We start from the raw sequence: 25,286 nt of genomic DNA on the forward strand, positions 1-25,286 counted from the left end.
GTCCTGCGGAAGTTCAGTGGGGCTTCACACAGGCTTGAGGACTCTGCTTGTGAATCAGCTTGCAGGGCTGGGGTTTGTAAACAATGTGAACAATAGAGACTCCGTAGCAGGTTTGCTCTTTTGTCCCTTATCAAGGCCCCCTCTCATCACCTCTCCAGTGTTTTTGTCAGACTTTGCTCCTGCATACTATTTTTAGTTTGTTTATGTCTGTGTATGTATGTATATAATATGAAAAATAAGTTTTCCACACAACAACAATAGTTTATTCCATGATCTGGTACTGTGGTAACCTTTGGCCTCCTGGGCTGTTTCTTTCCCTATGTACCCTTTGTTTGACGACCCTCGTTGTGCTACAACTAACTTAGAGCCTGGTACTGAGAGGTGTTGAGCAGCTGCATGATTTATTGAATTCAGCTGGAGGATCTGAGGGCATCCCCCTATACCCGCTGCCATCTCCTACACACTGCTACACAGGGGGCTCACCTGCAAGAGGCTTCTACACTGTGCCACGGGTGCACATCCCCACCTGGCTCCCCCACATCTTGCCCTCCTTGTGCAGTAGAACTGCACTGGTTCCACTCTATAGGGACCATCATCAGCTGCATAGGAACAGGCTAGAATTGACTGTAAAAGCCTTGGGCCAGATCTAGCTCTTGTTTACACCCATGCAGTATATGGTCATACGCTGATTGGAAATAAGAATGTGGGGCCCAGTTCTCCAGCCAGATGCTTATTCTGAACACCGTTATCAGTGAAGTTACAAGGGGGTAAATGAGAGCAGAATCGGACCCATCCCTTGGGGACCGGCACTGGTTAACTTTCTTTCCTTCTCTGAGCGAGTGTGTTAAGATCCCCCTGATTTAGGTTTGATTTGCCTAAGTCCCGGGAAGAACTTCGGTGATGTTGAAACAAGATCAAAAGTATTTAAAATGCAAATGTGCTTTTTTTTCTCTTGTTCTTTCCATGACTGGAATTATAAAAGGTGCAATGTTGGATTTTTTTTTTCAAAATTGTTCATTAAATTAAAAACTTGATTTGGAAGGGATCCAGGCTAAGACATGAGACTCGTCTAAGCATTCTTAGGTTTTTTTTAAAGTAATTTCAAAATATCATTTGTGTTCGCATTCTCTGGCATGGAACTGACTGCCCTGAAAATTACAGGTTAGCAGGATGTTTGATTTTTTGAGAATAATGTGACAAAAGAGGTCCAGTGACATCTGCTCCTCTCCATCAAGTAGAGACTGTTAAAAGGTCTATAAGCCTTCCATTTTTCTTGTGCAGAGAATGCAGAGAAAATATGGCCCCTGTGTGTTTTATCTGAGTGGTACCAGGAAGCACCCAATAGCCTATGTATTTCTACTGTTTTTTCTTTTCCCCTTCGCTTTGCCTCCCAACTGTTAAACCATAAAAGGCATTTTCCAGTGTGACAGGTATATCAAATGGTTAAGTCATTTATGAAATAAGTAAGATGATAGGATAGGTTACTTCTTAATAAAATTTGACTTTATATAAAATGGGGACATAAGCCTGAACAGTATCTTGCGAGAATTTCCAAAAGGGATAAGAGTTTTCCCTCTTAAGATTTTGGTTTAGTCTAGTGATTCTCAACCTATTAGTGTTAGCTGGGCCGCAGGTTGAGAACCACATTGCCCCCCACCTAAACCCCTGCACAAACACCCATGCTCAGCGCCCTCCGCCCAGAGACCCCTCCACAGAGTGGGGCCAGGAGCGGAGAGCTGGGCATAGGGTGGGGGGCAGGGACCCCAACCCCGGACCCTGCTGTGTGGGGACCCTGACCCCCACCTCGCGGGGCTAGGGGGCAGCCAGGACCCCGTCCCAGGACCCCGCCAGGACCCTGGACCCCACTGTATGGTGCCAGGCGGTAGCCAGCTGCCCGGATCCTGGACCTCACCGCAGGCGCTGGGGGGCATCCAGGACCTTAACCCCGGACTGTACCAGGACCCTGAGCCCTGGTGTGCAGGCTGCGCGGCAGCCAGCTGCCCAGACCCCGGGCCCTGCCACGGGGGGCTGGGCAGTAGCCGGCTGCCCAGATCCCGAGCCCTGCCGCCAGCCAGCTGCCCAGATCCCGAGACCTGTGGGGCTGGGCGGCAGCTAGCTGCCTGGACACAGAGTCCCGGCGTGCTGGGCTGGGGGGCAGCCAGGACCCTGCCCCCAGACGCCACCAGGGCCCTGCTGTGGGAGGCCGGGCTGCAGCCAGCCGCCCGAACCCTGAGCCCCACCGTGTGGGGCTGTCAGGAGCCCGGAGCGTGGCAGGGCAGCCTGGAGCCCGCCGGATGGCAAGGCAGCTGGGAGCTCGGAGCCCGCCGCAAGGCAGGGCAGCCGGGAGCTTGCGGCCTTTAGCACACAGCTGAGTTGGGCCGAAGCTGTGTGCTAATTGGGCTGCATGCAGCCCACCCTGCGGGTTGAGAACTGCTGGCTTAGTCTACAGTTAGACCTGTAGAATAAGTCCAGGATTTTGGTTTGGACTCATTGCAGAAAAGAGAACAACTGTGACATTTGGCTCTGGATCAGAACTTCCTCCAAGTTCTGGAGTATATTCGGGTCTGGGGCAGGTTGGTTCAGGCCTGTCTTTCCTTCTCTTAAGATGAAAGTCATCTCTTATGCAGAATGTGGTGGGTACTTTGGCCTTGTGGTATCCCCCTGCATAAGGGTGAATTTCACCTAGTGAATAGTTTTATTGGCTTTTCAATATATTTGGTGTTCATAAATGTGAATGTTTGAGATGAAAGAGCTGTCAAGGCAATTAAGAGCTTTTGCTGCAGAATTAGAGACAAACCAAAGATTTAGTGCAGTTTCAGGGTATGAACATTATTGCTGTCAGTTGGCCAGAATGATAGAGAAGAGATGATTAACCATAATATAATGAAATATATGTTTCTCTCTCGGACTTGATTCAAAGCCCTGTGATGTCAATGGGAATCTTTTCATTTACTTCCTTGGGCCTCTGGATCAGGCCCTTTTGTAAGGGTGGGGAAGTTCTGCGTTGGTGTTGCTGTTGACAGACTTTCCATTGATGTTCTGCTGGGCGAGAGCTAGTGGTTCAAGTGAATGATCATTTGAGGGAGTGGCCTGGGTGGAAAAAAAGAGGTGAGAACCCCCTGCTCTTTGCAGTTCTGTCACGCACAGCTCCTTTGCTTGAGCTGTGTCCATAATGATTAACAACTATGAGAGTGAAACAGAAAGCACACAGGACACACATACCATTAGAGAAACCCATGTGTCACCAGGACTGTCCCTCTGAAGTTAGATACATTTATAATAATCTGTTCTGTAATGCCAGGAAATTCTGAAGTGATGTTTTTTTGGTTTGGTTGGTTTTTACATAGTAAAAAATCCACGGTGGGGTTGTTAACCTGCTTTTTCTTTTCTTTGGTTTTGGTCATTTCCCAGCTGGGCACTAGACTGAAAGGCTTCAGTGGCTGGTGCTGGTTGATTCAGAGGAGGAACTATATTGTATTGAATTGCACTGTACTGTAATGTTGAATTAAAATCTACATTAAGCAACTGGGGCCAAATTCTGCACTCATTCACACCTGTGCAGTTCACACGATTGCTTTAAATATATGCAATGCAGAGTCTACTACAACTTGTATATAGAAGTTCTGTTGAAGGTGGCATGGCCTAGAGTGCTGAGTATGGGACTGGGAGCCAGGAACTCTTGAATTCTGACTCCATTTTTGACAATAACTTGCTCAGTGCCCTTGTGCAAGTAAAATGGGGATACTCATATTTACATGTCTTTGGGTGTGGTTTGATGGTTTATTAGTCAATGTAAAATGCTGTGAAAATGAAAAACACTATGTAAATGGTAAGTGTTACTATTAAAAACTATGTTCTTAAGAACCTGGACATACAGTTTGCAAGCTATCATATTTTTATAAAATATAGACTGGATTATGTATTACAAGCAGACTGAAAACTGACCAGTAAGCATCTATTTTTAAATGTACAGACAAAGGTACAAATGTTCTAGTTTTTCTAGTTTTTTTTCCATGGAATAGATTCCACTGAGGCTTTTATTTTTAGTTCTGTTTCCAAGCAATGGCTGATTTCCATACCACTACAGGACAATTTATGACATCAAATGCACACAGACCCAAGCACAGACTGCTTCTCTTGCTTAAATACACATACATGTAAGAACATATACCAGACAAGTAAGGTCAAAACAAACAGCATGAAATATGTTTGTTCAACAAAATGCAAAAATCCCTATATCCCGATAAATGATTTTTTTGCCTTACTGGAACTCTTGAATATTTAAAAGACTGTGATTATTTGTTAACTTATTAATGTCATTTTCAAGGAGGTGGTTGTTGAAAGGTTGCTTGTACTGATTAAATCCACTCTTTCCCCCCCATTTATAAAGTTTGGTTTGTCTGTATAAAAGCCTGACATTGCAGGGTTCAGTAATAATGTAACCAATAGGTAGTCTACCAAAGAAAATGTAACTAATTAATCAGATATGAGGACACTGTTCATCCAAGAGACATGGAACAGCCATGCCAAAAAGCATCCGTCTTCCATTAAGTCTGGAGTCCTGTCTCCAACCACAGCTAATGTTATATGCTTCAGAGACAAAGTGTAAAACACCCATCATAAGCCTAATTGCACTGCTCTTTTCCAAAAGGGAGAATTCTTTCCAACCCCAACTAGTGATCATCTTATGTCCTGAAATAGGATTCTTAGTGTAAATGTTCTAGAGCAAGTAACTAGGAGTTACAATTCCTGAGTTCTGTTTCCAGGTCTACTATTGACTGACTGACTGACCCTGGCTAAGTCACAAACATTCCTGATGTTCCACAATACCCATCTGTAAAATGCTAGACCCAGGGGTATTAGACTTGATGTAATTTTTCCCAAGGAACTGAAACTTCAGAGGAAGCAAGAAAATATCTCCCCACTCCTTTGCAGAAGTTATAAGTGGAAGCAGAGGCAGAAAGTAGTTCTCTAGATGATGTGCCATGGAGCAATATTAACAAGCTTGGGACCCAGTTCTGCAGCCTTACTCAAGTGAATAGTCTCATTTACTGTAATTGAATGGGGTACATGCATGAGCAGTGGTTGCAGGATTGGGTCCTACTTTGCCAGTTACATCATCATCAAAGTGTCATAAATCAACTGCATTAGTGAAAAGGGATGTCGGAATAGGAACCATTTCAGATTTTTGTTTCAAGCTTATAAATAATTCCCCTTCCCCGCCACAACAAAAAGTCCATGAGAGCTGATAATGGGTCCAACCTTCATACACTCTACCTGCAGCTCAGAGATTAACACTGTCAGTATTTGCCTTTTAGGGAAGCTTGCTGGCTAAGGTGAAGAGTCTGCAAAGAGAAAAAGGAACTGACTATGACTGCAGTCTAAACATATTTTATATGTAAAATAATATAAATGGATTTTTTTCTAAAATGAAAGGACTCGATAGTTTTACAGTTTACTAATATTTTAAGGATGTTTTCAACTTCTGACAATGCATTGCTGGTATATTAATCATGACGAAGATCTATATGTAAACGAGTCTCACAACAGTAATTGCTACTATTCAATGAAATTGACTATAGTTCTTTAACATTGGTTTGACCTGTGTAGACTGAACTAAACCATCTTATTTTCTTCTTACATGGCATCTCCATTACTGGAGGTTTGCAGCCATAGTAGCCCATTCTGTAGGATCCTCTGCTAATCTCATTGTAGATGAATAGACCTTTTGATCCACCCAGGATACCACCTTATCCATCCCAGGTCATCTTTTTCTGCCTCATGTTCTTCTGCTGTCAGCTTTCTCTTCCAGTGCCTGTAAACATGCATTGCCCACTGAACCTCTTAAAATGTGCCCTGCAAATCGAATCTTTCTTTTCATAAAATCTCTAACTGGTATTTGCTGAGTTCAAATAATCTCCAATACTTTTTCATTGGTTACCTGCTCTATCCATTATATTTTCAGAATTTTTCTATAACACCATAATTCAAAGGATTGTAATTTCTTTATCACCGATTGTTTGAATGTCCATGTTTCACAGCCATAATTTAACACAGACCACCACGCAGACCAAATGTAAGTTCTTAAGAGTTGGAATGTAGTCTTCAGATTTATGTCCTTTCTCATCAGATGTTTATTCTTCCAGAATATCTCTTTCACTCTTGCTATTCTGGTGCTGACTTCAATATCCAACATTCCCTCTTTTGTAATGATACCTGTCTTATAACCAGTCTAAAAAGACATTGTGTAAGGACCATTTTTTTAAAAACTGGTTATAACACAGGTTGGACAGTACAATTACAGCATGAAAACTAATTGCTACAGTGTGAGGGGTGAGCCCCTCAGTATTTTCCCTTTTCCACAGTTTCTTGACATTTCAGTCTTACAGTCCAGATCTCTTTAGTTCATTGCTGAACTGGTGACTTTTTTCTTTTAATTGGTTTTACCAAATGAGCAAATAATTTTGTTCCCTGGGCTCATGGATAATGCACAGGTTAGAGCTTTGTTATAAATGCTGTATTGTTTTCTAAGGATCTTTCCAAAGGGAAGAGGTGGAAGCCCTGTTCTTGGGTTAATTAAACCTGGATACGATAGAGCACTGTTTGAATATAGTGATCAAGAAGGAAGAAGTAGATGAACTGGTGGCACTTTTCCTTCTCTGTCTCTTAGTGATGCTGTAGGCTGACGGGAGTAATTTTTCTCTAGAAAGCAGGGAAGGCCTCTTATTATTCTCAGCATAGTGATAAGCTATTTCATATGTGCACTCCCTCCCCTGGATTTTCCATATTTTATTCTGTGGGGAATCTGCAGTCTTCCATGTTGTGTTCTTAATACTTGTCTCTGTTCTACTGTGCTATTGTGCTTTTGCAAGATGTGATATTAAAAGGCTGCAGTGATTCATTTTTTATTTATTTATTGCATGATTCTTCACAGTTAATGCAAGAAAAAAACTGCATAGTGCTGGAAAAAATGTATGTGTCTGGTTTGGATTTCTCTAGGACACTAGGCAAACTAAATGGAAACAGCCTGAGTTTGAGAGGGTGTACCCCCTCCTGCTCCTCATTCAGGTTGAGTCTTAAATTCTCTCTGCAGCAGGTAAAAGAGGTGCTAATGACCCCAATAATTAAATGCCTGCATTAGAGTGGCATGAGGTATTGCCCTCTATAGTTAAGGTTTCATCAGCACATTCTTTGCATACACCTGTTTTCAGGTTTCTGAGTAGGAAAAAACTTTATACTGAAAGTTTTCACTGGGAAGGGCATATTTTTATTTTTAATAAATTAAAATCACCTCAAATCATTTAGATTTTGAGCTATACGAAACAAATAATAGGATTTCACAATCCTTTGGTCTTTTCCTATATACTCATTAAACTAAATAATACTTTTGCAGAAGATTAAACATAAAAGAAAAAAAAATCAAGGTTTATGAAGCTATAAAGTCCCAGCCTGTTCCCATCTCATAGCTGCTGTTTGGATCATTTTATTGACCAGTGTTTGACTGCTCATCTTGTTGTTAATTTCCAGGCTTTCAGTGATGCTGCCATTAATAAAGAGATTTCTGAATTCAAAGTGCACTGTGGGATCCCTGGATGCAGTTGGTCTGGTATCATGAAAAATTTTGAAGTAAGTTTAAAGATGACAGTTTAATCTTCCATATTGTGTCTCATAAGTGTGCAGTGGGGTTTTGCCAGTGAGGATGAACATTGTGTCAGGGAGGCATGTTCCTGTGATGTTAGAAGAACATGGGATTTAGGATCTGATTCCGCAGTCCATCCTTATTCATCAGAGCACTTAAGCACATGCATAAATGTATGCGTCTTAAGCACATGCCTAAAGTTAAGCATGTGCTTAAGTGCTTTCCTGTATTGGGGTCACAAAGAGAATGAATCCAGATCCTTAGCTGGTGTAAGTCAATGAAGCTCCCTTGAAGCTCAAAAGAGTTATAGTAATTTATACCAGCTGAGGATTTGATCCGGTGATGAATGAAAGTCAGTGAAAATTTCCCCTTGATGTCAATGGGGTTTAGATCAGACCCAACATGTTTTGAATGATGGTGTAGCGTACATTATAAAAATGCATGTATGTGTGTTTTTGTAGCAGTGTCAGTCCCAGTATATTAGAGAGACAAAGTGGGTGAGGTAATACCTTCACCTGGAATGGTCCCTTGAAATATGTGTTAACTGCTTATGCTAAACAATCTGTTCCACCTTGTGTTTGGTGGTCACACTCTGAGTAAGTTTCGCAGACCTGAAGAAGAGTTTTATGTGGCTCAAAAGCTTCTATCTCTCACACCAACAGAAGTTGCTCCAACAAAAGATGTGACTTCACACACCTTGTCTCTCTAAAAATGCATGTGTTAGCTGTAGTTTTTCCAGTAGGTTTGAGTATAACATTATGGGCAAGGACCTTGTAAGTAACCTTCAGTGAAGCCCATAATACCCTGATCTCCAAACTATTATTAGGAGCAATGTACTTCCTATGTTTTTGTAAGAAAAACAAATCTCCCAGGGTAATGTTTGGGAGGCAGCGCTCATGGAGATATTGACACAACAAGGGAAACAGAAAACAGACTTAGAAAGAAAAACATAGCTGTCTGACTTCTGTTTATTTAGTAGGTTACAGTCATTCTTTGAATATTGATGTGAAATGATAAAGGTGAAATAGACAGACAGTGTTTCAGAATCTGCCACGTGTACAACAATCAAAAAAGAAAATTCAAGCCTATATGTAAATAGCACTGAAGGTGCTTGACCCTCTCTGTATAATCTTGAGGACAAAAGAGGCCTTCATAGTCAAATGGAGCTGTAGCTAAGGACCTCTTTGCACCCAGTTTAGAAGCAGAATGCAGTGTGCAGTCGGTCTCTGTATATGAGGAACTGCAGAGATGCTGCTGTCATATTTTTCCTTTCTTTGCTAATTTGGCACATATTTTCCGTTTGTCTGTTCTCCTTTAAAGAAAACTCTACCCTGTTTTGCTCAGTGCCATAGTTCTGAGAGTTCAAAAGGTGCCAGGATCTCTCTCGGCATGAATACACAGAAAAATGGATTTGAAAACAAGGCGTGTGATTAAAATTGGCATTTCTGAGTTCACTGCTGGAACAGTCATCTTGCTTTTAAAAAAAAATAAATCATTTGTGACACGGTCAGTGTGAGAGCCTCCGTGAAAGAGACTGTAATAAACTAGTTTTACTCCTGCTTCAACACTGGATGAAGTATCAGAAAAATAATGTGTAAGGCCCATTTCCGTGAGGTGCTCAGCACATCCAGGGATGTGTTGAATGTGCTAGCTTCCTCTGGAGTCACTGGTACCTTATCGGACCGGGCCTTAATGTCTAGACAATAAACGTTTTGTATAAGTATGGAACATTTAGGGTCAGATTCTCAGTTGGTGGAAATCAGCATAGTTCCTTTGACATCAATACAGCTACACTGATTTACATCAGTGGAGGATCTGGCTCTAAAAGGTTTTTGATTTAGACAATTAAGCCAGGTTGATTGTAAATTCAAAAACACTGATTATTTTAAAGCTGAGCAGCATTACAGGATTTTGTAGAGTCCTTGGGCACAAGGCCCCTTATAAATTATTGTTACTCTCCATTATAGTTACTGAAAGTAGTTCAAACTATCTACATTGTAGACTTAAATCTTCTACTCTGCACCCTTTCCCTCCATGCACTGAGGACAAGCATTGCGATTGTTGCAGTGAGATGTTATAATCAGGGTCGTGTTAAAGGGACGCCGTTGATCACATTTGGCCTCAAAATTTCGATTTTTGTAAAATAAGATTTTACAGAACTTCAGGCCAGTAGAAGTGTTTCCATTATATTTTTTAAACAATTAAATATTCCCCTAGAGACAACCATTAAATAGAGTTAATTGATTTTCATTGTGTGAGCTGAGAGAAGTGCAAATAGTGATAAATAAACTCGATTTAAGAATTCTTTTGAATGCTGTTACGAACCATGACCCAGTTGTGTACTGGAGGCTGTGACAGGATGTCCTTTCATGTACCCTGCATAGAGGGGTAGGGCTAGTCAGCTAGCTCATCTTGCCAGCCAGAACAGTTTGATCTCATTATTGCTCCTTTGCTCTCTGACTAGAGAAGATAAAAGTCAGGGAGTCTCTGAGGCAAAGAGAGAGGCTGGTGCTGAGACAGCAGGTCTTGCAAAGGAAGACCATTAAAAGAGCCAGCTCAGGAGAGAGCTCATACTAAACGTTGTATGTGTTGTTTTAAATAAAAAATAAAGCAAAGCCCCAGGATCGAGGTGAGTTTTGGACATTAACCTGGCTGTGACTCTGTCAACACTTGGAGCTGGACACACTCATGCTAGCTGAGCTGGCATCGAGGCAGCTCATTAACAGTACTAGTGTAGCCACAGTAGCACAGGCAATGGGGAGTGGTGGCATGGACTAGCTGCCCTGAGTATGTACCCATGGGGTCAGGGCGGGGTTTGTACTGGGGGTGATTAGCCTGTGCCACTGCCACCCGTGATACCGCGGCTCAGGGCCGCCCAGAGGATTCAGGGGGCCTGGGGTCTTCGGCGGCAGGGGGCCCCCGCCGCCGAATTGCCGCCGAAGACCCAGCACTTCGGCGGCGGATCCCGGGGCGGAAGGACCCCCCGCTGCGGGTCTTCAGGGCACTTCGGCGGCGGGTCCCGGAGCGGAAGGACCCCCCGCCGCCGAACTGCCGCCGAAGACCCGGAGCGGAAGAAGCTCCAGGGGCCCGGGCCCCGTGAGAGTTTTCCGGGGCCCCTGGAGCGAGTGAAGGACCCCGCTCCAGGGCCCCCGAAAAACTCTCGTGGGGGCCCCTGTGGGGCCCGGGGCCTGGGGAAAATTGCCCCACTTGCCCCCCCTCTGGGCGGCCCTGCCGTGGCTACACCTCTATTTTCAGTGCACGAGCTCAATAAGAGCTAGTACTTAAGCTGGGAATCACACTCCCAGTTCTCTGTGTCAGACAATGGGGTGGGGAATTTGCCCATTCACAGAGGCCACGTGGTGCAAAAAAAGATTCATGCAGGCAGAATGGAGGGCATTTGTAGACACACGTGTATCTGTGCAGGGTTACATCATGGTTTATAACTTTCAACTTTCAGGACCATCAGAGCCTATGTGAATACGCTTTAATCCCTTGCCATACCGGTTGTGGACAAATGGTGATGAGAAAGAAACTTGCAGATCATTTGGAGAATGGATGTGTTAATAACATGACCACGTGCCAGAAATGTAAACGGAGGTTATCCAGTAATGAGTACCAAGTAAGAAGATTTATTTGCCTTAAAACAAAACAAGGGTTTTATGATCGTATCTTGAATACTCCACAGCTTTCACAGCTGTCTGATTAAATATTTCCTCCTTGTTTCGTTAAAGTTACGTAGCTGGAGAATGTTTCATTCTTCTGACCTTGCTAACTTTTCAACTGCAGTGTAATGTTCCATGATGTATTTGCTGGAAAAACAATGGGGTGTAGTTGACCATCCTTATGTGGTGCTATGAGAAGAGAGAAAATATGTGTGCGCACATTTCATTTGGGAGGAGGGCAGCACTTCTTGCCATGTTCTAGCTCCCCTTTCAGCCAGCACACCTCAGTGTGAAGATGACAAGAAATGCAGCCAGAGAAACCACAGAAAGATCTAGAATATAGATTTTTTTTAACTTAATACAAAATTGGCCAATAAATTGGCAAGTTTGTACAGCAGATTTTATTCAGACAATATTTATACTAGATGCCATCAGCTTTAACTTTATTTTGGGAAAGTTCTATGGCCCGCCTTATACAGGAGGTCACACTCGATGATCACAATGGTCCCCTCTAGCCTTGGAATCTACTAACTTTTCAAATCAACCGTATCAGTGGATCCCAGGCAGAGCCCAATGCAATGAGTACATTGTAAATTCATCCTGAAACCTCTCTCTTATCTGTAGCATTTAGGACTGTTCAGGCATATTTAATTTTGTTTACATTATGCTTATCACTGTTGTAATTGAGGACCTTACAGTACATATAAAATGAAGACTAAAGCTCAACACTCCCCACCAGATGTATCTATCTGAAGTCAGTCCAGGTTAAAAAACAAAACAAAAATTTTCCTTCCCCAATGGTAACTGATCACTTGTTTTCTTTGATTACGTTGCCAGCTCCATGCAGGTTGCTATTACTCTCATTGAAATGCATTTCTCACTTCCTGCTTAGAATGTCTTACAATAGGGCAACCTTATATCAGACTCGTAACTGATGAGTTGGGTTTTGTAATGACTTCTTGCATTCTTGTTCATTCTAAAAAATTATCCCAGTTCCTTTGATTCCATCCTTTTTGTGTGTGCACCACAGTAGGTTGTGCTGATGGGAGTGGCCTAAGGACAATATGCTAGCTGATATATAGTACACTGTGTTGCTGAAGGAGGAAACAGTATAGTTGGGTGGAGGTAAAGGGATAGGAAAATATTTGCTGATATATACAGATGAATTATCCAAGATAGCTTAGCTGGTACACATCTTATCATTGTCTTTTTCATTGTAAAAGTTCATGATAGAACTCCTAAGCCAATAGCAGTAGCAGCATATATAAGAAATGTCACACCTGTATCATCGCTAAAGCTGCAGTAACTGCTTTGATTTGAGTTGAAAGTTCTCAAAATGCAGTTCAGTTCTCCAGCTTTAGACTCTGTGATCTCTTAGCCTATGGCTGCAGAGGCAGCACCAGGGCCGGCTCTAGGCACCAGCAAAACAAGCTGGTGCTTGGGGCGGCACATTTTTAGGGGCGGCATGGCTGGCGCCAGAATGCCGCCCCTAAAAATGTGCCCCGGCCGCCCTAGCTCACCTTCGCTGCTGCCGCTCGCGCGCCGCTACTCGCCCTCCCTCCCAGACTTGAGAGCCTGGGAGGGAGGGGGAGATCCCGAGCGGCCGCAGCGCGCGAAACGGCTGTTCCCCCTCCCTCCCAGGCTTGAGACCCTGGGAGGGAGGGGGAGAAGCGGCGCCTGCGCCGCGGCCACTCGGAGTCTCCCCCTCCCTCCCAGGCTCTCAAACCGTCGTTTCGCCCGCCGCTGCTCCCCCTCCCTCCCTCCCTCCCAGGCTTGAGAGCCTGGGGGGAGGAGGCAGGGCTGGGGATTTGGGGAAGGGGCGGAGTTGAGGCGGGGCCGGGGGTGGGGTAATTAAAAAACGGGGGGGGGGGGGCAAAATTGTTTTTGCTTTGGGCGGCAAAAATCCTAGAGCCGGCCCTGGGCAGGACTCAGCTTCCAGGTTGGGATGGAGGACTGAAAAGTGTTGACCCTCCAGGTAGTTTAAGGAGAATCATTGTCAAGCTAGGAATTACATCCTGGAAGGACGACCATTTCGACAGAGATGGTGGGAGAGTTGTAATGTGAAATGCTCCAACAGGATAGTGAGGGGAAAAATAATGATGGGCAAGTTTCCATGTCACATTTGTCACCAATTGCTCACCTTTGCACTCTTGCCAAGAACTGAACAGGTTATGGAGACTCAGCTCCCCTCTCATTTCTATGGAAGTGGTCTCTCCATGGCAGGAATGAGGCACACTTGCTGGGAAAGAGTGTGTAGGAAGCTTGCACAGCTGCTGCTCATTTTTTACCAGTTCCGTGGAGGGGGGAGGGGAATAGCTGACCTCAGCCTGTTGGGCTGTCAAACCGGCACTTTTACCACTATTATTTCAGTGTGGATTTCAAAAAGAGCAAATAACTGAAAGTGGAAACATCTCACCACTTTAACCCTTCTGAAAGTGCAGTGGGCAAACTGATATTCTGTTACCTGGAGAGAGAGGTCTGAGCACGGTTTTGATTCACCTTGCTCCTCTCTTCAGATGTGTGTGATACGTAGGTTTGCTTTCAGAGGTTACTTGGTTTCTTTTTCCCGTGCTGAAGAATTGTTTTCATTTCCCTCGTCCTGTTTAATCTGTTATCTAATACGGTTTTTTGTTAGGAAATCTTGGCAACCTGATAGGGAGATTGGCCTTGAAATGTTGCCTTCTGTGTATCAGTAGTTCTCGTATTCCGTTTTGCAAATATGTAATCTATGAGAAGAAGCTGTTTGCATCTCTTTTATTTTTATAACCCGGAGTATTTTCCACTGAAAACAATTTCAGTGCAGCTGGAATCCATTTTTTACCCTAATTGACAACAGGGAATATAAAATAGGAGCTCCTCTGCCTAGTCTAATGCAGGTCAGTAGCAACCAAACGTTTCTACCATTTGCTGACTCCTTGGTGGCCTATATGAAGTGAGTTTAATGCCCTTAAACCCTAGCACAAAAAATGCCTTCCCAAATGACAACCTCTGTGTCAGTTTCAGCAAAGAACTCAAGAAATGAATGAGCCATGGAGACCTTCTCAGCTTGAGAGAGGTGGTCCCACCAGGGCCAGGGAGCTGGTACATAGGCAGGTCAGGGTGTGGACACTTGTTCAGCCACCACCTGTGCTTTGCTTGTTCTGTGAATAGCGTGCCCCAGTCTCCAGAGCAGTCACCAGCTCAACACTCCATGAATCCTGCTTTAAAAGATTAAAAGGAGTGGGGGGAGAGAAAGGGATGCTCTGCTTCTCCGCTGCTTCAGAGCCCCTGCTTGAGGTTGGGAGCCGCTTGCCATGTGTGGAGGGGAGATTTGTGTTCTGCCAACCCTGCTCACAACAATGTGTAATTGTCCTAATGCATTATAGGTGTTTTTTATCTGCCCTTGAAACATCAGGCATTGTCCTGAATATGAGGTGAGAAGACTGGACAGAATAGATCCATGATCTGATCTACAGTAGCGAATCCCTTCCTATTTCCATCACCTCTATCTGTTACTGGAATGATGGAGACAGTATTTGTCATCTGGCTACAGACCAGTCCTATGGGAAATCATGTTTGCTGTACCATGTCGTGAACCAGGCCCATTTGCTTTTTGAAAGCCTGTTGTTTAGTGCTTATAAAACTGTAATTTCATGGATTATATTATCTGATTAGCTAAATTTGAGGCTATGTGGTATGCTAGCTCTGTTTATTTGCTCAAACTGCATTTACCCAGAATACTCTAGGAGCAAATAGAATACTCTGGGCAGTCTATCAGATACACGAATATATTTCTCCTCCGTATAATTCTTAGCATCCTGATTAAGCATGTTTCAGACTTGTGTTAATGGCAGCTTTTATATGTCAATCTTATGTTCATTTGATTTTGGGTTCCACCATATCAAAAAAGAAAGAGGAAAAGGACAAAGTTGCATGAACAAACAGCCTAGGGTAAAGAATAAACAAAGGCACATTATAAATAATGTCTGAGATATAGAGTGTTCAGAAAGTGTCGAGGGGAGAGGAAAGACCTCTGGATGTGTTTTTGCGGAGCTGAAATGGAGATCTTAGGACACTTTGCAGAGAAGATACTTTGTGGGTTCCTGGAACTGCAATACTATACGAACTTTCCAGACTGCTAAAGGAAACGTACTGGCGAGCAAAGGCATTTATAAAGATTAAAGATGAAACCTCTGAATAGTTTGAATTGAAAGCTTGAGAGTCGCTATGTTAAAATACACAAACTACAGTCATGGTATGAACCAGCAGCAGGGGACTATTTTCCCCATTCTGCATTAGCACATCATGTCAGGAAATTTGGCCTCCTGCCTTCAGTGTGTTAATGAATGAGATCTGAGACAGCCCTGGACGTAAACCCAAGCTATATGCAGCCAATGCTTGGAGAGTTTATATGTATATTTGCTTTCTGGTCCATAGTTCACCTGCATGTCACTGCATATAAATGCGATGATTAGGGTTTGAACTGGGTGAGACTCAGACATTGCGTACACTGAGTTTTCCAGGAAGCCTGTGTGAAGCATCTGTAAGTCATTTCTGAAAGTGCTGGGCCCCACATGTGACACATCACACTCTGTACTTTCACTTAACAGGTATCACATCTGGAGCTCCCTGACTGAAAATACCTACTATGCTAGGAAGAAGAGTAATTGGCTTAGCAGTTTACCTTGGGAAATCTCTAGGTCTGCAGTTTATCATACAGTGGACAGCAGCAACTAATATTAGTTCTTTAGTCCCAAGTTTCTGAACATTATTCCCTGTAAAGAAAAGCTTGAGAACTCTACAGAGATACACAGAAAGGTTTTGCAAATCTTTCTCCCATAATATGGAATTAGTGCTGTTCTCCTCCCTTCTGGTTGTCTTTTAGAAAGAAGTTTTGTTCAGAAAAGACCCCCCCCCCCCCATAGCAAATAACCAGTGAGCTTTATTGATGGGTTGAGGACCATTAAACTATAACAAGGAAAGAGAAATATATTACAACTATATTGGGGGGGGGGCATATCCCATAGTTCTTTGTGTTGCAGTAAGATGAGCTGCTCTTTGATTCTTTTCCAGTGAATTGTGGAAGAACTTTTCTGTCCATCTGGGCACCCCAGGAGAACTGTGGGCAAGCACTGGAGGACTATCAGCACTTAAGTGGTTCAGCCTGCATCCTCTCTGCAAAGTGGGTGGGCAGGTTACCAGTCTAAATGAGAGCCCCACCCGGCCTTCAGCCTACCCTAGGATGGGCCAGCTAGCTCAGGCTGAATGTACCACTAAACTCGAGCCAGAGTTTTTTGTGTGTGGATGGGAGGGTGGCTTAGATGCAACACCCAAATAAGAGCCCAGGTTAATTCTGCAGTGAAAGCATATTCTTAAGGTCAGTGGACTTCCCTGATCTTTGGAGAAAGGTTTAGTTTCCTTAAGACTTACTTAACCCACTCAAACCATGTGAAAGTGAATAGGGGTCAATACTATTTTAATTAATGCTTTTCCCCCCAACTCTTTGGCTTGTAAATTACACTTCCTGAGACTCCCTTATGCTTCAGATGTGTGGGCATTGGTGGGTCTAGGAAAGACTACATGAGTGCAAGGGAATCTAAGTTACTGCTGACAAACTGCTGCTGAATTTGGCTGTGCAGGGTTAAGTGACTTGGCTGAGGCCTCCTAGTAAATCTGTTCCAGAAACAGGGTTTGAATGTGCAACTCTTATTTGCTAGCTCAGACCTGATTCAGTTGACCGGAGGCTTCTCAGCAAGTAACTTCACCAGAGCTCACTTTTCTGTAAAATGGGGATAATATTACGTAGTACAGAAAGAGATTGTATTTCATAGAGACCTAGGTAAGGAAGCATCATGATTTTAGCATTGTACCCAACACTTTGTCCTCTTACTTTAATGACAGAAGCATATGTGTGAAGGTAACTCATTGAAGGAACAAAAACGGATACACACAGAAGGACCATCAAAGGAAAAGGTAGGTAAAATGTGAAAGGGCAATGTATTGTTTTTGTTCTGTTCCTTGAAGTGCCAGCTCTTCATCTGGCTGACTCAGGCAACTTCATGGCATCTCCATGTGGCAACAGTAGCTGGGAGCTTTCCACATCCTAAGATCAGTTGTACTGATTCCTCCCCGCCACCCCCTTATTTAGGATTTCTCCTAAAATCTTGGAAGTTTTGTTTGTTTGTTTACTTTTCAAACACTCAGGGGAAACCTGGTGAGCAATACAAGGGCTGTTCCAACACAGACGACACTAAATAACTTCTTAAAAAGACATGTACCTTTGCGTGCAGAGAGAGAGGGCTGGATTCTAATCTCAGTCCCCTTGATGTGATAGAGAATGGGTCACCCTTTAGAGTGTGTTGCAAGGCACTCTCCTCCTCCGTACTTCTCTGGGAACAGCCAAGTGAAGGATTTTGAGTTACTGGGCGTGAGGTCTTATTCTTTATGGTGGGCTTCTTTAATATGGTGTGTGTGTGTGTGTGTGTGTTAGTTATACAGGAGTTGTCACCTGCTGATGATTGTGGTTTTATTATATTGTATTATTTTAGGGTCTGTGTTATACTGAGACTTTTGGGTGGGAGTCTGTATTTGTATTAAGGACATTTATCCTTGTTTTGTTTTTAGTGTGTGTACAGCACGTAGGGCTTGAATAGGCACTTGGTTGCACGCAAGTCTGTCTTGGGGGCAATCCACCATCATCCCTCTTGCCCCATGTGTTAGTGGATTTCCCAGGTTTGAGTGCTGTAGAAAGTGGCCCTTCATAGTGATATATAAAATCATCATTGCTTAAGAAGCTTGCAGGGCAGGCCATTGTTACAGGCATCCACAACAGAATGGAATTACTGTCAGCCTGGGCTAGATATGACTTTGGCTGTGGTTGCAATCCCACCTGCTCAAATTTCAGGACACTGGTGACTAGAGATGGACTCCAGGCCTCACACATGGCAGTGCATGACAAAATCACTTGGTCATCAGTTCAGGACTTGGTGATTTGTCCGGCAGTATCTAAATGAATTGCCTTTGGTGTTGCTATACCGGGTGGGGCCAGACCTTCAGTGAGGTTCAGTGGAACTACCCTGATTTACACCAACTGAGGATCTGGCCTAGTGGATTGTAGTAAATAATTAAACCCTTGAAATTGGTACTTACTATTTTGTGGCTGTTTTTAACAGAACCATTCAACGCCATTGAACAGCAAAAACGGTTGTCGGTTTTCTGAGATCGGCTGTTCGTTTAGGGTGAGTAAAATGCTGCCTGCTCCTATTCTGGAAGGTCTCCAGTAATGTACAGTCTCTACACTCCAGCTGCTGGCATGAACCAGCCAAGGCACTCAACCAAGGATGGCTTCATTTGGTTGTTTTTGTTTTGTTTTGTTTTTTGGGTAAAGGGATAAAACTTCACGTCTCCTGGCAAAACAGAAGGGAAGGGTGTGGAACGGCCTTTTGACTGTCACAATTCATAGGAGTGAAATTCAGCTGGGGACACTTTTCCCCCTGCAGTGTATCTTCCACTCAGATTAAATGGGACGGTTCTGTAATTATAATTCTACAGCCATATCAGGTTTGATACTCTGTCATGTGTCAAACAGTCTCTGCAAGGTAACTGTATCCCCCACAGCATTAGCTGGTTTCTAAAATCTGCTTTGGATTTTAGTGTGCTCTTACTGCCTTGTAAATAGAGACGTCTCGTATATTTTGTGTGCAGTGCGTGTGTTAAATATTGATCCACTTGAGAATCTAGCTGTTTATTTGCATGGCACCTTGTTAAGTGGTTGAACAACTGTTTTCTTGTTAATGTAGCATATGTACATGTCATACACACACAACCGCCCAGGAGCTAGGCAGCCTGGTGCTATGGAGTCAGGCCCATATCCTGAAGGCCTTACTTAGGTTTATTTCCCATTAGGGTGACCAGACAGTAAGTGTGAAAAATGGGGACGGGGGTGGGGGGGTAATAGGAGCCTATATAAGAAAAAGACCCAAAAATCGGGACTGTCCCTATAAAATCGGGACATCTGGTCACCCTAACTCCCATGAAGTTGATGGGAGTTTTGCCTGAATAAAGGCTAAATGAGGATTTGGCCCTAAGTCAGTTACTTTAGTTCAATGACAGCGTCTTCTCCTCCCAATAGGGCAGCAAAGAGAAGATAAAAGAGCATGAAAAGACTGCAGTGGGGACCCACTTAATGATGCTGCTGCAGCATATAAAGCAACTCAGGGCCAGTTTGTGCCCTGCGGGTGGAGCTGCAAATGGCATCATCCCACACTTAGCCACAGCAGAGTCTAAAGTGAAGGGTTTGGAAAGAAAAGTCTCCGATCTCCAGCTCCAAGGGGCCCTGGAAGTCAGTGGAGATCTGGAAGTGGACTGTTTTCCTAGCTCATCGGTTTGTGAGGAAGAGTCAATTCTGCAACGGCTGGTAAGGGAGAAAGTGATTTCTGAGCTGGAAAACAAGTTGCACGTGTTTGAGAATATTGTGGCGGTGCTCAACAAGGAGGTGGAGACCTCTAACCTAGAGATCGCAGCCTTTCGGAGGAAGAGTGGACTCGATCAAGATGTAATACAAAGCCTGGAATTGAAGGTAAACATTTATTATGACCATGTGTCTGTGTACAGTTTGTGTAGTTAGTACATATGCACAAAAATCATGGAGGATGGGTAGGCATGGTCCAAATACAGGAGTGGGAGCCAGGAACTCTTGAGTTCTAATCCCGTCTCCAAAACTCCATCTATAGCTTTGGTAAAGTTTTCAAACCTTGGTTTCTAAAGTAGACCTCTAAACCCATGTTTAGGCACCTAAAAGGTATGGAGAATTATGGGTGCTCAACATTTCTTGGATTCAGGTCATAAAAGAGCAAGGCACCTTGAATCAGATACAGTACGATCCTCTTAAACCAACATTGTGCATTTTAAAAATTACTTATCAAGGTGTTTTTAAAAGCGCGCGCACACACAACTCTCCATAGTGTGAGGGCACAGGTGAGTCCTTGCATTATTGAACTGCCTCTGTAGCAGAAGGTCCTGTAGAGACAACAGAGTGGGTTTGAACAGGAATTGTTTTTTTCAGATTACAGAGCTGCACCGATGTCTGACACAGAAAGATGCAGGCCTGAGCAAACTCCATAAGCGTCTCCAGTCTTTCGAACAAGCATCCTACGATGGAGTCTTTTTATGGAAAATTACAGATGTCAACAGAAAGTACCATGACTCTGTGACTGGAAGAGTAGTCAGTTTGTTTTCCCCAGGTAAAAAACATCAAGTATACACACACTAGTAAAATCCAGCTCTTGAAAACCCAGCAGTGTCTCAAGAGTGATGCTCCTATCTGCTCTTTTGACCAGTGATTCTTTAAAATAGTGCCCAGATCTAAGATACTATTTATAAAAGGACACACTAGTTCTGTCTGTTCATAATACAAGGCAACTTCTGCTCTGTAGTTATAGTTTGACCCTGTCTATCTCAGGATTGTAAGGGAAGGGTGCCCAAAGGCCAAAATACAGTGCCAAGTGCCTAGCCCAAGCAGCCATGTTTGATGCTGGGATATGTGCAGCATGGATGGCTGTGCGGATGTCCAGCCATTCTTCAGAGGCTATTTCAGCCTAGTGTCACTGGTCTGACCATAGCTGAATTCTAAAATGCCTGTATGCTGACCTTCTCTAGTGTACCTACAACTGCTTCTGCACGCTGTTAGCCATAGCAATGCATATGTAGAAATGGGATTTATTTGTTTTTTAAATCCCGCTGCAAAAAATTGTTCTTACACCGCGGGCACAAATAATAGCAGTGGGGCTGGAAACAGTTTGAATTACAGCCACAAGTCAGTTACTTAATGATACAAATGCTGATATTTGGGCTGGCAAAAGAAATGTTGATGGAATTTTGTGGGCCCCATTTGGACCTGTAAAAAGGGAAGCCACACTCTAGCCCAGCTAAAAAACTTGGCCTAGAAGTATTTAGTTCAGAAAATAAAAGGGTAAAAATAATATGGACAGTGCTGGATCTGATGTCCTCAAATAAAGTATCTAAGAAGTGGTTGTGAAACATACGCTGTAAAGCCTGATATTGCCAACAAGTGTTTGTGTTGCTGCACTGTTTGTTGTACATGGCTTTCATTTCAGTTTATTTGCCCTCTAACTGCTGCTAGTTACAGTGACATCTGCTGGATCTGCATTGTTTCATCCCAAGTAAAGTCATTTGATGTCACTCTGAGAATGCCTTGAGTGGCTACTGCAATCATTCTCCCCGGGAAATGAAGTGATTAGATAAAACATGCTCTTGTGGGTAATTACAGATCAGCTTCACCAACCTATGAGTCATTAAAAGGGCTTCCCCCACTGGATCTTCAGTGCTTGCAGCTGGAAATCCACAGGGTATTCTATTTAATCTGCCATGCTCATAACCCTGGTCTCAGAGCACCTGTTGCATTTTAATCCTTTTGCATATGTGAGAGCCTAGGAATACAGATTTTTTCAGAGACTGTTGGTAGGCTCTGGCCTGACTAACCACAAGTTCTAATTTTCAGCTTTCTACACTGCGAAATATGGCTACAAAGTCTGTCTGAGGATTTATCTGAATGGCGATGGAACAGGGAAAGGAACACATGTTTCTCTCTTCTTTGTTGTCATGAAAGGGGAGTATGATGCTCTGCTTCCATGGCCTTTCAAACACAAGGTAAAAAGAACATACTTCTCTTGTTCATAATGCAGAGATGCTTAATTCCCCTTTACCGGTTTTTCTGCTGTGGGGTATCACAGCTTTTTTTCTGCTGTGTAGAACATAAGGGTAAAGCAGCCTTCACACCTGATCCCATATTAGAAGCTCAATCCAGCTCCCACAGATGTCAGGCAAAGTCTTTCCACTGAGTTCAATGGAGCTGAAGCATTGCTTCATTCCCCTCTCCTATCACTACCATGCTGTAATCCAGGGGCAGAATTCAGCTTTAAACAGGCTGGGATAGTACCCAAAGAGATTTGCTCCTATTGAGATTTCGTGCTTCTGCTCTGTAACATTTGCAAGAACCCAGAATCTCAAATATATCTTGAAACTCTGGGTTTGTTATATCTAAAGCTTTGTCTGTGATTAAGCCAAAGCCTATCACTATCATTTCTATATCTCCATATACCTAGATAGTACAGGAAGTGGCTAAAGCACAGGAGTTGGAGTCAGGAGATCTGCGTTCTGTTTCCATCTGTGCCATAAACTCCCTTGGGTGATCTTGGGCACGTCCCTTACCTACTCTGTGTCTTATTTTCCCCAGTTGCACAGGTAGCTTGATGATCAGCAACAATAATAAAGGAAAGAGAGAAAAAGTTTAATGAGGTTCTGATCCCTGTTTTAACATTGACTCTGATGTAGCAATAGTTCTGTAAGCCTGTCATATAAATAGCCATAGTGCCAACCAACCAGCCAAAGAGAATAATGAATCAACATTCAGAATTCATATCACTTTTAAAAGGTGTTTTTCTATTTCAAGCTAAATGACAGTAAGTTAATAAAAGTAATAATGAGCAGGGGAAATTCTAGACTGTTTACTTTGTTCATCCCTCCTAGACAGCAAGTTGAGCTGTCTAGTTCAAATCCAAACCACAATAATAGAGTTACTTTAACAGTCTTAACAAAACTCATGGGTTATTGTTCATATTGTCAGGAGAGAGGGAAAGGTTTTGCATCGTGTAATTCTCCACCTAGACAGAATTTTTGACTTCGTTTTATTTTACAAGTGGCAAAGTTTTAAACATTTGATCTGGGAACCATTATAATCTCCCTTGTTCTCATTAGCTGACCTTGCCAGCTGGGAAACATTCGTTTTAGTTTGCATTTAGTTTTCGATAGAGCATCCAGCTGTTTTTTGCAGCACATTTGCACTTCTCAAAATGCACAGGGTCCAAATGCTTTTGTGTCTTTGATTATTGTTTTGAAATGCAAGAAATGATTATTGTTCCTGTCTTCCCTCAATTATTTTTCAGGTCACGTTTATGATGCTTGACCAAAACAACAGAGAGCATGTAATTGATGCTTTTCGTCCAGATCTGACTTCTGCTTCATTTCAAAGGCCAGTGAGCGACATGAATGTTGCAAGTGGCTGTCCCATGTTCCTCCCTTTGTGCAAATTACAGTCACCCAAATATGCCTATGTCAGAGAAGACACACTTTTCCTTAAGTGTATTATAGAAACAAATTCATAAACCCTGGAATGAGGGTACTTGCCAATACAGCCATGCAAAGTCTGTCTAGGGAGAGCCTTCAGTTTGAATCCTTGTGTGTATTTTCATGCCCACACAAAATCCAGTGAGTCAGACCCTGCAGCTCCACTGAAGTCATCTACACCAGCTGCAGATCTACCCATTGTGTTTACTTTCTCCATAGTGTCTTAGGCACATTGCCTCATGCCACCAGTGCAAGTGGTATGTTGTTGAAAATGATCAAAATAGTGTTTTAAAAAAAAACAGTTGATACTCTTAAGTTCCAAACTGAGGGACAGATTCTAGTCAGTCCCAGCACAGGTGCACGTGTGGGGATGGTAGAAGGAGCAAGCCTCTTCTTCCCCCCTGCCCACCCCTTTCTCTCCACACACATACACACATGTCCAAGGGGCTGGCCAGATTCCTGGTGGAGCATAGTCCCTACTCCTTTCTTGTGCTCCTGTGATTGCCTGACTTCTGGAAAGAAAGGGGTGAAGGCTGAGCCTTAACTCTGCACCCTTTGTAGAGAAATGAGTATGCTGTACCCTCTCCAAAGATTTGTATTCTGTCTGTCATTGCATTGGGATTCAGATTTTCCAATCAGTCACACACAGAGACACACGCATGAGCTAGCATAAATGGGTGTGTAACTTTGAAAGCAGTGGGTTGTGGCTGAATGTTCATAGCTTGAATTCCTTACACTGTATGATATGATTTTGGTGTTTATTTTACACACTGTATAAATATTCTTGCACATTAGCCATGTGATTGTTGGGTTCAGCCAGATTTTATTGTGTCATATGAATCATTACGTTGCATCCTGTGAGTACGCCTTTGCTCTTACTAAAGGGAGGAGCTTGACTCTAGTAGGTGAGAAAAGGGAGTTCCCATTGTGACCCTCAATACCTTCCTACTTGCATCAAGAACCCCACATCCACTAGTTCAAGCAGCAGATAAATTACGTCTGTGGGGTTTTTTAAGTGCTCAATCACTTTCTGAAACTCCAGGGCAAGTGACTTTATTATACAATATTTATTTATTTTATCTTTTTTCTTTATTTTTTAATGTGCTCTGATGGTGGGACCTTCCTCTGGGTCACAGTAATTTTTAAAATGTTGCAGTGAAAATGTTCACTAGAAAAGTTTGTGGCATTTATTTTTTTAAATAAAGCTAAGGATTGAATAACAAAAATTGTAAAGGCTGGCAGCTATTATATAATATGTATGTAGGGTTGAAATACAACCCTTTATCCCAAAGAGAAAGTTACAAACACCCCCTTTGTCTCTACCCCATTCTTTCTCCATTCCTGCTCCCCTAACCTCATAGCCTTCTCATCACCTGCTTTCCCTTCTTACGGGCCATTCTGGGTGGATTCAGTGCAATTCTTTTTGCTTTTGTTGCATGAGTTCCTGAACTTTCAGCCAAAACCATGCTAGCATTGCAGCCTGTTTATCTTAGGGTTTTCTGTAGCACCGATCACTATAGTATCTAAGCACTTGGGACTTATGCCAATACTTATGCATGTGAGTAACTTTACACATGAATTGTCCCTTTGAAGTCTATGGGAGTTCTCATATGAGTAAAGTTACTCATGTGTTTAAGTTTAGCCCCAGTGGACCACTGAGAGGATTTTGAACCCAGTACACTTTAACCGCTGATTAAATCCTGTCATGGGTTCACAGACCCCTCAGAGCTACAGTTACTCCCTGCTGAGAGCAACTGAAAAATGGACACTGAGAAGAATGGAGTGAGGGAGCAAAACATCAATGATGAAAGAAGAATGACTACATGGTAGCAATTAGCCAGGGAAAACAGAGAAGACAATTC

At 43.1% G+C, this 25,286-nt stretch overlaps 1 protein-coding gene across 1 annotated transcript in view; it reads left to right on the top strand.

Annotated features, from left to right (window-relative positions):
* Positions 1 to 23,462, top strand: part of TRAF1 (TNF receptor associated factor 1) — a 55,605-nt gene extending 32,143 nt beyond the window's left edge. The window contains exons 7-14 of the mRNA XM_065418958.1: positions 7,528 to 7,626; positions 11,097 to 11,258; positions 17,182 to 17,253; positions 18,453 to 18,518; positions 19,412 to 19,858; positions 20,345 to 20,522; positions 21,800 to 21,948; positions 23,244 to 23,462. Coding sequence (XP_065275030.1) covers positions 7,528 to 7,626; positions 11,097 to 11,258; positions 17,182 to 17,253; positions 18,453 to 18,518; positions 19,412 to 19,858; positions 20,345 to 20,522; positions 21,800 to 21,948; positions 23,244 to 23,462 — 1,392 coding nt within the window. The remainder of the gene's footprint in view (positions 1 to 7,527; positions 7,627 to 11,096; positions 11,259 to 17,181; positions 17,254 to 18,452; positions 18,519 to 19,411; positions 19,859 to 20,344; positions 20,523 to 21,799; positions 21,949 to 23,243) is intronic.
* The last annotated feature ends 1,824 nt before the right edge of the window (positions 23,463 to 25,286 follow it).

Source organism: Emys orbicularis, chromosome 18, assembly GCF_028017835.1.
Source record: "Emys orbicularis isolate rEmyOrb1 chromosome 18, rEmyOrb1.hap1, whole genome shotgun sequence".
NCBI classification, from domain to species: Eukaryota; Metazoa; Chordata; order Testudines; family Emydidae; genus Emys; species Emys orbicularis.